The sequence below is a fragment of the Larimichthys crocea genome, chromosome I (genome assembly GCF_000972845.2).
Source record: "Larimichthys crocea isolate SSNF chromosome I, L_crocea_2.0, whole genome shotgun sequence".
Taxonomy (NCBI): Eukaryota; Metazoa; Chordata; class Actinopteri; family Sciaenidae; genus Larimichthys; species Larimichthys crocea.
Window position 1 is genome coordinate 23,107,251 of NC_040011.1, and position 12,002 is coordinate 23,119,252.

Below are 12,002 nucleotides of genomic sequence, written 5' to 3' on the forward strand. Positions count from 1 at the left end.
ATATTTATTTTAGTAGTTTTCTAGTTCCAGACATCTGTTGGAATCGTCAATAAAAATAAAAGCATATCATGAAATCTACAGCATCATTTACAAAATAGATCAAAACTGTCAATATGAATTGTAACAACCTTTTACAACGTAAAATGCAATGTCCGTTCTGGGTTTTTTTTTTTAAATCAAATTTTCTGCCACTTTTAGCAGTTAAGGTATAGTAAGCTCTTAGCTTTTAAGAGTTCTCAAATTATAATTTAATTTTGGCATTTTGCAAAATAAACTGTACTAAAGCTTTTTTTGGTTTGGGCTGATTTATTTTGATTCATGTCCTTGCATGACCAAGTGTACAGTACCCGTACAGTAAGTGTTAAATTACACTGCTGGAAAAATTATCAAACAATGTGATTATTCCCCAGGAGACTCAAACTCAGGACTTTGAGAATAATATTTGTAGTCCATTTAGACAACTGGATGTAACCCTATCAAGTCACAGACAGTTCAAAAGCACAAAACTGCTTTTAAACCATGAACAGGGATTGACTATATCCCCTTTAGAAACCACAACAGAAACTTCTTACTGCCAGCACAGTAAAATCCACCAAGATGTGCTTCTCGCAAACTAATTTAAGTTTTAACACTGAAAACATACAACTGCTTTTCTCTAGTGTGAGTAAGGTAGTTTTATTCACTTGAAGTTATCACTAATTGGAAGCTTTACCAGCCAGTTACCAAATCCCTGCTGGGACAGGTACGCCTTCAGCATGCTCTTGGCCTCCTGGTATGGCTTCGCCATCCTCTTCAGTGACAAAAAAAACAATAGAAGTATTATGAATAACAACGATCCCCACAGATTTTCTAAAGCATATAAAGTGATGGCCTTCACAAAATCCATTTTTAGTGTGACATGATGTAGTGAAGTTAGGAGGGAAAACAGTACTGCAAATGTATTGCAGTTAACTGAAGAACGGAAGGACTGGTTGCCCAGCAGACATTTAGAACTATCAAAAAAGAAAAACACAGGTGTAATGACAGTAACAGCTCAGTTTCACGCTGAATGTGATCCGGCAAGCACAAGACCAGGACCTCCACTAAGTGGAATACAGCTATCACTAATATACCTGTGAGTTTCCTGCTATGACATGTCTGCTTAGCAACCAGTCCATTACAGATTTCTTGTAAACAGTCAAGCTTCACAATTAGTTAAACTTATCTTTGAGCACTAACAGCTAGCTACTGAAATATTAAGCGAGCTGTATAATTGGAGTGGACAACAAAGTGTTTGCAGACTGGGGATTTCACTAGTAGGACTAACTATGTGTATTGATAAAAACACAGTGTCTGCTTCTGATGAGCAAATATAGTGAATGTGAGTGGATCATTGTTGCAATATACTGTCTATCGGTGTTTGAGGTTACCTTGGCTTCTCTGTAGGAGCTTGTATTCAGCAGGTCCTGCCTTTGAGCCTCTATGGCCACCAACCTGAAGCGGTGCAGCATTGCCGCCTTGCACAAACGGCTTGCCAGAGTAGGACCACTCTTAAAGGGGGATCTACAACAAGACAATACGTGTAAGGAAACAGCTTTGACATTGCCCCCACAGACAAAGCTAGCAAGAAAATTCGAAGTATGTAAATCCCTTGCCAGCTGACTGACTTGTCAAGCTGAGGAACATTAGCTACAGTTTAACTTCTCACAGTTTGTCAGTTAACCTGCTCTTAGATTCCCGGACTGCTTTGTTTCAATTTTGTAATGATTGTAATCCACTTAATCATTGATGATTTCTCATTAATTATGCTGTGATCAACAGTAAGCTCTTACTGCTGAATGGTCTTGCCGTCCAGGCCATCCACCACCTCCAGCGAGCTGTCTCCTTCAGTCCAGTTGATACCGTAGGTTATCTGGCCACTGTCTGTGTTGTTGGTAGCCACAGAGGACACCAGCATGATGTGAGGCCTCATCATGCAATAGAACTTTGGCAGCTGGAAGGTGATTCCCTCCACACGCTGGCTCATGGAGATCTCCATGCCACGGGTATCACTGCAGCCAGAGTCACCTGTAGGATGTAAGATTTGGAAAGTTAAAACAGATATACCTGATATGAGGGGACTGTGCAATATTTCCATAGTGGCATTGCGATACATCTAGTCTTTTGTCATTTCATAGAAGATTATACTGAATTGGTTGCAGAAGTCATTAATTTTTTACACTGTAAAAACAATAAAATGACAATAGGAACTTTTTATGTCTGTTACTGAGACGATTGAAATAAAATTAATAGGGGTTAGGTCTACTCTTTTTTTAATGTTTTGTGTGTGAAGCTGACAGGTGACAGAAGAGTCTGATAATTGTCTAATAGTGTACTCGACCGCAGTGACAATTTATCAGCAGTCCCATTGTTGTCACTGTTGCCACTTTTGACATTTTTGTTGTCAATGTTACCTTAAATGTTAGTATAAAAAAGGTGTTCTATAATTTTCACACCTATCCAATACAACTAATTTTGGAGTTTCCCTTTCCTATAGATGAGTCAAATGTTGGTTATATAGCAGTTATGATTAGGAAAAGAGGAGCGGTCAGAGTCACATGGAAAATCCGATTTTACCTTGTCTTTCGGAAAAGCTGACATGGAAACTTGAGTAGAACTTTTCACACCCGTTCTATTGTTTGCTAGTTGTGTTATTTGCATGAGCATGGCTGCAATCAGCCATATTCTCATTGTAAGAGGAACCTGAAGTTTCTGTAGACATAAAAGGCTTATTCTAAGTTAAAGGTACAATATGTAAGATATTTACTGTATTAAATCATAAAATGAATATGCTATATCGGGGTTGTCCAAAAATTTTTTGAAAGAGGGCCAGACTAGACAATGTAAAGATGCCTGGGGGCCCATACTAACATTTTAAAAATGAAAAAATTACTAACAAAAGTTACAAACAAATGCATACACTTTTTTTTTTTTAAATGACACTGTAACCAAATCTAAGCCAATCAGGTGTGAACAAATCTAAAAAAACAGTTCTTCCTTTCTTTCACATCTGGAATCAGAATAAATTGTATGAATACGTTAAAGTTGATACAAATCTTAAGATCATGTAAATTCTAAAAATGACTTATGAGTAATGCAAAGTCTGTTAACATTTAAGTTTAAAACATATCACTCCTGCTCTTGTCTTTCACAAAATAATTCAGAAAGTAATAGTTTGTGTTAGATCTACAGATATATAACAACATATGTTATGTCTTTTAAAGGTTCAAATGCTTCACGCAGGCCATAAATAATGTATTATAAAAATAAGTCTTCGGGCCACATGAAATCTGACCGTGGGTCGTGATTGGCCCCCGGGGCCGTACTTAGCACCCTTGTGCTAAATCATCAGTTCTTAAGGAAACATGCTACATTGAAATATTTGCTTGTTGACAAAAACCCGATGTTTTTATTTTCAAATTTATGGCCCAGCTAGGGCTGCACGATATGGCCTATAACCAATATCTCGATATTTTTAAGCTATATCGCGATACACGTTGATGTGAAGTTGTGATAAGCGACATGTGGCACAGAGAGACGCTTCTGAGACGCTCCGCAGCGCGCCCTGTGTGAGTGCTCTCATTGACTAGACTGACAGCGATCAGCTCTGGTGATCGCGGCGCATACGCCTCCGATGTGAGTGGAGCCTTGAGTGACACAGGAAAAACTCCGGAGAATTAAATGCCGACGGCTTAAAACATTCATATGACAAGTACTCAATGGTCGCGATATAGTCATTTCATACATCTCACGTAGAACAAGCCTAATTTTCTCCTGAAAAGGCATTTAGTAATTTCCAACTTCGAGTTCTCACATTCAGTGATTATACTGTAGTACTACAGTAATCACAAAAATAATCTAATGTAAGACGGGTCCGAACGAGAGCAAATGTAGCTGTTGTTTAGGGTTATCTGACTTTTCTGCGATAGAGGACATACAAACTGGGTCGTAAGTTCATTATAAACAGCATAAACATTTGTCTGTGATCTGTGTGCAGCTGGGTTATCAAGGAAGAAACTAGGTAAAAGACATTGCTGGTGAAGTGACGGGAATAGAGCTAGCTGGCCAGTGGGTTTAGTTCAGTTGTCGCGGCAGGTCAGTGGCAGCTGCCCCACACAGCGGCAGGTCAGTGGGGAAGTGCCACTTCTAGCTGCCGCTGCCCCGAATTGAGCCAGCCCTTTCTGTGTTTCTCTCTCTCGTGTCACTATTTTACAGCGTAAATTGCGAGTCAGACTCCAATTCAGAAGCTGGATTCATGAAATAAACAAAGCCATAACACAACAGCAGAGTATCAGAGTTAGATAGTTACGTTTACATTACATTTCGCTCGTCCAGCGCTAGTGAAAGTTCAGCGGCATCAACCTGGCACCCTGCGTGAGCATTGTCGGGGGGGGGACTCCCTCCACCGTTTGGAATTCGAGCTTGGAATTCAATCTTACATATTGTACCTTTATCTTATTTTCAGGTGTTTACACACGAATAAAAGCATAGTTATTAGTCTGTTCCATTTCTGCCATATTCTGTAAACTGAGTCCTGATGCTGATGTTTGTGGTGTATTGGACTGCATTATACTCAAAAGGTGGATCAATGGGAAAACACTAATCAGTTCAAGTTAGGTAGAGATCACAAGTCGTCCTGGCTGTAGATGGCTACACCACTTCACAGCTTAAAATAAGAACAATCAATGACTTTGACTTGCCGATGAGGATACTTTGGACATAGATGGGCTCGATGAAGTGGCTGAGCAAGGCTCCCTGGTATCCTAGCACCTGCCACTGAGTGAGCTTGTCTGTGGTGGACATGCTGACCACCTTGGAGACAGACTGATCAAACGCTGACGAGAAAACTGAGAAAACCTTTGAAAGAAACAAGTAAGTCCATGATACGTTTAGGAACACAAATCATACAATACAAGCGACATTAACATTATCAAACTGAATGAAAGTCACCTTGCTTTGCACTGACACATGCAGGCTGATTTCGTTGTTGACTTGCCATGCAGAAATGGAGAGTGGATTCAGGCGCCTGAGAATGGAGCGAAGGAGGAAAATTTGCATTTGTAGAAATATTATTCATTATACTTAACCCCAGATCTGTTGTCTGCTTTGTGCCCCTAATGAAGACTTGACTGCTAACAAACATAGCCACATAAGATTGAGAGCAAAACAGCAGAGCAAGCCTGAGGAATGATTTTTACGTCTGCGTCTTGTGTCATGACAACTGCTAGCTGTTTAAGTAGCAACAATTTACAAAAAGGGTAAATAAATTTAAATCCAAATAATTGGTTATCATGACCTTTTCCTTACTTGAGACTTTAAAATTTAATCACACGACCTCTAGTACCATCTGAGAACACTCACAGCTTGGAAGGGATCTGAGCAGCACCCTTTGGCAGTTGGTTCACATAAAGGTGGAGGGTGATGCCGCTCTTCACACTCAGGAGGCTGCTGCTGCTGTTCTGCTGGAAGATCGACTTCTCGGTCAGATTGTCCCTTTTGCTGAAGAACATCAGCAGGTGCCGGTAAAGAAACCTGACAGCACAGGTTGAGAATGGCTGATGTCAGTATTTTCAATAGAGCAAAATTCAAAACATTCTACACATTAAATACTCCAAAAACATTCTGCTTTAATTTTACTGTACCAAACCAAATAATCAAATTTTAACCAATATTTCAATATCAATACTGACTATAGGACAGCACAGTGGTTAGCAAGAAGGTTCTGGGTTTAACGCATAAACCAGCTGAGAGTTTGTATGTTCTCCCTGCGTCTGTGTGGGTTCAGCGACTCTGAAATGTCCATGTGAATGTGTGCCTAAATGGTTGTCTCTATGATTCAGCCCAATGTGCGGCATACCCCACCTTTTAATGTCAGCTAGGCTTGGCTTCAGCGCTCTGTGACCCTGATATGGACAAGCGATTATGGAAAAATGAATAAATTCATTTCTGCCTTTAAACACAAGTGTGGCGTGACATCAGGGCTGAATAAAAACTTACTTAAATACTTACTTATACAATGCAAATATTGGTGAATCATTGAATTGTTTACTACTCGTTTGTTTTGTTTTTTTTAACAGTAGTCATGACTATGATTGTTCTTTTAATCTGTGAACAGCACCTCTATATCTCAGTCTAACAATTGATCGATCCACTCTTTAGCACAGTTTCCACTCAAAAAGTTAAAATTAGCCATGCAGGTGAAGTGTTTGGAAGTCCATATTTGAGTAGGTAAATGTGCATGTATATGTTCACAGCTATTGTGAATTCATGCTTGTTTTCATTAGCTCTTCCTCTTTCAGACAAGGCCACATAAATAAACTTTTCCAGTTCGTTTTGTAGATCTCTGACAACAAGAAGTTATCAAGATATGAAGAAAACAAGGAATACAAAGACAGCATATTGGCTGGATGGTAAATCGTGAGAGAACGGTCTCAGAGCATTCGACTGCTTAACGAAACAACAGGAAATGAAGCCACATAGAGTTATTCTCAGAGACGTTTGTAGGCTACTGTGGTCTACATATGTGACACTTACTCCAGCGGCTGAAGGTGCACATTCAACAAATGTGTCATCTGTGTGACCGCATTTTACAAACAGCTCAGTATTTGAAGGTGTTAAAACTGGTGTTGTGAATCTTGATGTTTGGGGGCCTTCAGCGGGTTCATGAAATGAATAAAAGCCTCTAGAATAATATTCATCTTGAAAACTTGTCACCTCTGTGCTTGAAAAAAAATATTAAGTGTCATTAGCTCACATGAAAATATAACACTTTTACTGCTCAGTGCATTAATGTGACAGATTATCACACAGGGTTGTGTTTGCAACTAACCTCATAAGTGATCTCCTTGCAGTTACCACTGCATGCGAATCATGAACTATCCGTCCACAGGACGAGGGCTTCTCTTTGGTAATGAAATTCCCAGTGCCGAAAGCAACCACCTCACATCCGCCAGCTACAGGAAGAGTTTGTACAAAAGTAAAACACAGTGTACTTTGCTAGTGGCCACCTAACTGTTGAATGAACTGTAAGAGTGGAACATTGCGTTTTCATTCTTATACGGTCACGCAACTGTTCCTTATTTTTCTGTACCCTATTTTATACATAATGCAGTCAACAGTACTATGGACAGCTGTATACACTATATAAATATATAAATACTACTTTGTAAAGCTTTCTACATTTCTGTGACACAGCCTTAAAAATCCTAATTTTATCGCAGATTATAAATCAGAGGTCTTATTTTTTGCTTTGTAATTGAACTGGATGACATGAACTTGTGTTTATACTGTAGCACAGTGTATAACGTCTGCATATTCATTCAAGACAAAAACTTAGTGATTCAACCATTTCCCTACTTTAGTGCCAAGTTGAAATCCTGTACTCAATTTAAAGTTTACAGAAAGTTTCCAATGTGTTTTTTGTATCATACATCTTATCTGATAAACACTAGCTTAAAAAGGCAGAATGTACAAGTATATTCATTTTAGAGTTGTCACGATACCAAAATGAGTAACCACGATACTATACCAGACAAAGTATCGCGGTTCCGGGTATTATCGCGATACTGCGGCCTTTTTTTATTATTATTATTTTTATAAACTGCAATGTATTTGTACAAGTTAGTTTGAAACAACGACGTTTGTTTTTTAAGCAAAATTAGTGATGCCACTGACGAAGACGCCACGGCAGACTCGCTGCTCGGGCCCGGTGCTTCTGCCATGGTGAGTGTGTTATCTCGTGTCTGGGCGAGACAGAACTTTAGCTTGTTGTTTGTTTTGAAGCGAGTTTCTATCGAAGCGGAGCTGTCTTCGCGGAGTTCGTTCTTGCCGGCAGAAACACACGAACAGCCAATCAGCTAACAGACAGGCGGACCCAGCGTGCGGAAACAGCCTATCATATCCCCGGACGTCACCAGTAACAGGCAAACAGCCAATCATTCAGCTGCTGTGTAGTTCGGTTGCGGTTCCATGTTGGTTTGTTTACAAGGGAGTAGCATGCAGTGAGAAGCCGGGAGGAGAGCAGAGGCGGCCGCTATGTAGCGGAGACTGGCACCGGTAGTATAGTAATCCACGGTAATACCGTTGTGTAAAATTTCTAGTATAGTAGTGACGGTTATGATTTGGCACCGCGGGGTACCGGGTATACCGTGGGTATCGTGCAACTCTAATTCATTTATATCATTTTTATTCATGTATATTATTTACTTTCCACACGTGTGTCAAAAAATGCTATAGAACACAATACAATGAACCACACACACAGTCAGGCTGATACTGGTACTTCCAGATGAACCGACAGATACTACAACTACTACATAACACCGTTCTTCGGACCATGATACATCTCACGTTTTTTTCTCCTGGTGAGAGTTCACTTACAAGTCTGAAGGATGAATGCCGCTGTGGTGTCTGCACAAGAAGAGAACTCTGGGTGGCTGTTCATCAGTTTACTGAGCCGATCCCTGACAGCATGTAGAATCTGGAGGTTGGCGAAATTTTTCCTTTCTGAACACCAAGAATAAAGAAAATTCAAGTGAGCTTTAACTGATCTCATGACAAAACCAAATGAGAAAACCATACACAGATGTATGTATATTCTATAGTAGTAGGAGAGTATTCCATGCACTTCACCCTGTCGCTGCATTTTTTATTTTTTTTTAAGTTTTATTTTATTTATTTTTTTGAGTTCGTTTTTTCAGTTTTAACATGACTCCATTTCTGTTGTGTTGTTGCTGTATTTAACAGATTTAAATTCGTATTGTTTAGGTGTACTTTGCTGACATCGAGAGTCAAACAGAAATGAAGATTTACCACGCATGGCTCTACAAGGATGGACGTCAGAGATGGAGGGCTGCTCTTTTACTGGCAGGAGTGGAGGGACATCTGAGGGGGAAAGAAAAGACAGGGAAATTAATGAAGATAAGGACCACCTTATAATGAGGCTACACTCTACTATAACAGTTTTTAACAATTAAAGTTGACCACTTTTAATAATGGTCCCATAAGCGGCTGTAGCGGCTTCAGTTGAGCCTGCATCAGCCTGTGTATTTTTCCGTCATGCCTACATGCATATTTTAATCTCACATATCAATGTTGTACAAGAGCATATATGCTCAGCCTACCTACACTGTATAGATAAAAAGGTTACATAAATCTGTTTTGCTTCCCAAATCTAGTGTCGAGCCAATATTTTCCTTTAAGCAGTAGAACAGTGGGCTTTCATGATTTCACTGTGAAAAGTATTTCAATGGCACAAGAAAGCTTCTTTCTTTATGGATGAATTTGGTGCGGGGTTCATTGTACTTCTTTGTCAGAAATTAAACTAACTGTACTGAGGCAGAGAAACTAATATGGTAAATGACGATAACCTTTAATAGTCTACTGAAGAAATACATGATACTTTCACCAGCTTCAGACCCTAACCTGATGTCTCAGGCAGAACAGACTTTTCTGGTTCCAAGGTGGGCAGCAGTTCCTCTAAAGCGAGCTCCCCTGCTTGGTGCCGAGCCTCCTTCTTGTTTGTTCCCATGCCAGTCTTGTACTTAACCCCATCAATCACCACAGAAAAGGCAAAATAAAGTGCTGGTATGTCACCTGAGAAAACAAGAGTTGAGAAATTGATTGGAGACCAATCCTTAGCTCTGGCTGTGGATTTTTTTCCTCTCTTTTTTTTGGTAAATCAGTCACTATTGTCAAGTCAGTAAGTAGACACATTCTGGAAAATCATGTAAACAGCTCAGGGCCTGCAAGTTTTCATTATAACCAGCCAACTGGGAGATCTGCTGATGCTATATCTTTGGGTTTTCAACTCTGACTCAAATTCATCACTAATGTACATGCTTGTTTGTTCTAGCTGTAAAACAACTAATTCTGAAGTGATGCAATTATTAATGGAATCAAAAGTCCCAGATTTGAATTTGAACACAGGGAACATACATTTTGTGCATAAATAAATTGAAAAGCATCAACAGGTCTCCACAGACCAGTATCAACAGTAGTAGTCTTTGAAGTGAATTAGAACAAACACAGACATCCTAATAAGCTTTACCTGGGACCGCGGTCTCCTTTATTTCCAGGTGAAACTGTAATACCTGGGCAAGCTGATGGAGTAAAGACAGGGCATTCACACTGCCTTCCCTGTATCTGTCAATCAGCTCTTTAGGTGAGACTGTTGGCTTGGCAGCACGACCTTAGGGTGTAGAAAGGGCAAGTTAAAATTTTACACATATAGAACTTTCTTCATTGGGATGTACTGCCCTGTGACAGATCAGACCTCACACATCTTAATGTTATCATGTTGATTAGTTTTTACATTAATTATCACTGGCGAGATACATCTAAGCAAATCATAATCTGAAACTGTAGGTCTGAATTTACTTTTCACTTGACGGTCAAAGCCACCTTTGCTGGGACTGTTTGAGTTATACCGACGTTCATATGATTCAGTCGGCCCTGATGTTGCAGGCCAATTCTTCCTGAGGTTTTGTGCAAAACAGGCTCCTCTGGAACTTTGAAATGATCCACCAGCTGGAAACATCCTGAAGGGTTTGACAAGACTGAAAAGAAGAGAACACCAAACTAACATTATAGCACGACTGACTTGAAATGACACACAGAAAAAACAGACAGAGCAGACTAACAGTATACAGTCGTCCCTCGCTATATCGCGGTTCACATTTCGCGGACTCGCTGATTTTTTTAGTGTAATTTTGCATGCTTTTTTTTTTACAGCGTACTGTACAGTATGAACGTGCATTGTGTTCTGCGTCCTGATTGGCTAAGTGAGAACCGCACATGTGTTCTGCGTCCTGATTAATAAGGGAGTACTGTACAAAATGCGTGTAAAAAGGTGTATAAAAGTGTTTGGTTAGGGATTTTACGGCCTTAAAACATGTATAATAATCGTAAAACTTACTTCTCGGATTTCGTTTATTGCGTGTTATTTTTAGAACGCATCCCCCGCGATAAACTAGGGACCACTGTAGTTCATAAAGAGGGTCCTTGCAAGAGTTTCAAGGGTTCAAGGGCATCCTGGTATAACCAGGTGTGACCAGCTCTTGCCAATTGGACTTAGAAGTGGCGTCAATTTGCAACTTACAAATTAGTCTTTAGTCTTTCTGCAGCTTAACAAGAAAAATAAAAACTAGTAGCAAGCTAATACTCAAGTTATCAAGTTATAACATAGCTAGCTCCTTTAATTTCAGTTAACAAGAGTCGTGCCAAGTCATGCCAAACTAAACATTTAGCTCATAAAAAGTATTTCCAAACTCACCCGAAGCTGTTGCTGAATACACCGTCCAATCTGACAGTGGACGCGACGTTACTAAACTTTAAATTCGTCAACTGCTCGTGTTTACTTTTAAACCGTGCTCATAGTGTTCGTGTCCGCGCGGTCACCGAAGCTGGCGCAGCGTGGGCGGGTCGAACGCGCTCGAGTTGGCGGGTGCAGCTTTGATTGACGGCGGTCAGAGCTCGTTTCCAACATAGACATATACACATAGACATATACACATAGACATATATACATAGACATATACACATAAACATATATACATAGACACATAGACATATACACATAGACATATACACATAGACATATATACATAAACATATACACATAAACATATACACATAGATATATACACATAGACATATACGTATAGACATATACACATAGACATATACACATAGACATATACACATAAACATATACACATAGACGCCTCATTGAGCAGGTTGGTCCGTTGCTGCGTTACGTTAACGTGTCCGCCATACTGGATGTGGCAGATCTGCTCCGTGAACTAATAAAAGGAAATGGACTGAACTTAACAAAGCACCTTTCTACAAAGTGCTTTAAGTTAATGCCTCTTATACACCCATTCACATACACATTAATATATCTGGGAAACAAACAGGCACCAAAAACAACGTATGTAACTTTTAAAGTGATGATTATAAATGTTTACTCCTTATGTAAGCACCAA

At 39.7% G+C, this 12,002-nt stretch overlaps 1 protein-coding gene across 2 annotated transcripts; it reads right to left on the reverse strand.

Moving 5' to 3' along the window:
* Positions 1 to 656: 656 nt before the first annotated feature.
* Positions 657 to 11,478, reverse strand: adad1 (adenosine deaminase domain containing 1 (testis-specific)). 2 transcript variants are annotated; one of them, XM_010731435.3, is made up of 13 exons: positions 11,291 to 11,478; positions 10,420 to 10,574; positions 10,067 to 10,207; positions 9,442 to 9,612; positions 8,830 to 8,901; positions 8,398 to 8,523; positions 6,848 to 6,971; positions 5,380 to 5,550; positions 4,969 to 5,044; positions 4,719 to 4,875; positions 1,812 to 2,046; positions 1,410 to 1,542; positions 657 to 790 (listed from the first exon to the last, which is right to left on the reverse strand). In XM_010731435.3, exons 2-13 carry the CDS (start codon positions 10,553 to 10,555, stop codon positions 680 to 682), a joined length of 1,653 nt encoding a protein of 550 aa, XP_010729737.2. In that variant the 5' UTR covers positions 10,556 to 10,574; positions 11,291 to 11,478; the 3' UTR covers positions 657 to 679. The 2 variants fall into 2 exon arrangements, with proteins under 2 accessions (XP_010729737.2, XP_010729736.2); XM_010731434.3 differs by having other exon boundaries at positions 10,396 to 10,574.
* Between the last annotated feature and the right edge of the window lie 524 nt (positions 11,479 to 12,002).

What these genes read in the sequence shown, in the direction of transcription:
- adad1 (XM_010731434.3), bottom strand. Translation starts at nt 10,555, where the DNA reads ATGTTTCCAGCTGGTGGATCATTTCAAAGTTCCAGAGGAGCCTGTTTT. An exon ending in GCAAGGAGATCACTTATGAG is followed by an intron (nt 5,551 to 6,847) that starts GTTAGTTGCAAA and finishes CTGTGCTGTCAG; the next exon opens with GTTTCTTTACCGGCACCTGC. An exon ending in GCTCCTACAGAGAAGCCAAG is followed by an intron (nt 791 to 1,409) that starts GTAACCTCAAAC and finishes TTGTCACTGAAG; the next exon opens with AGGATGGCGAAGCCATACCA.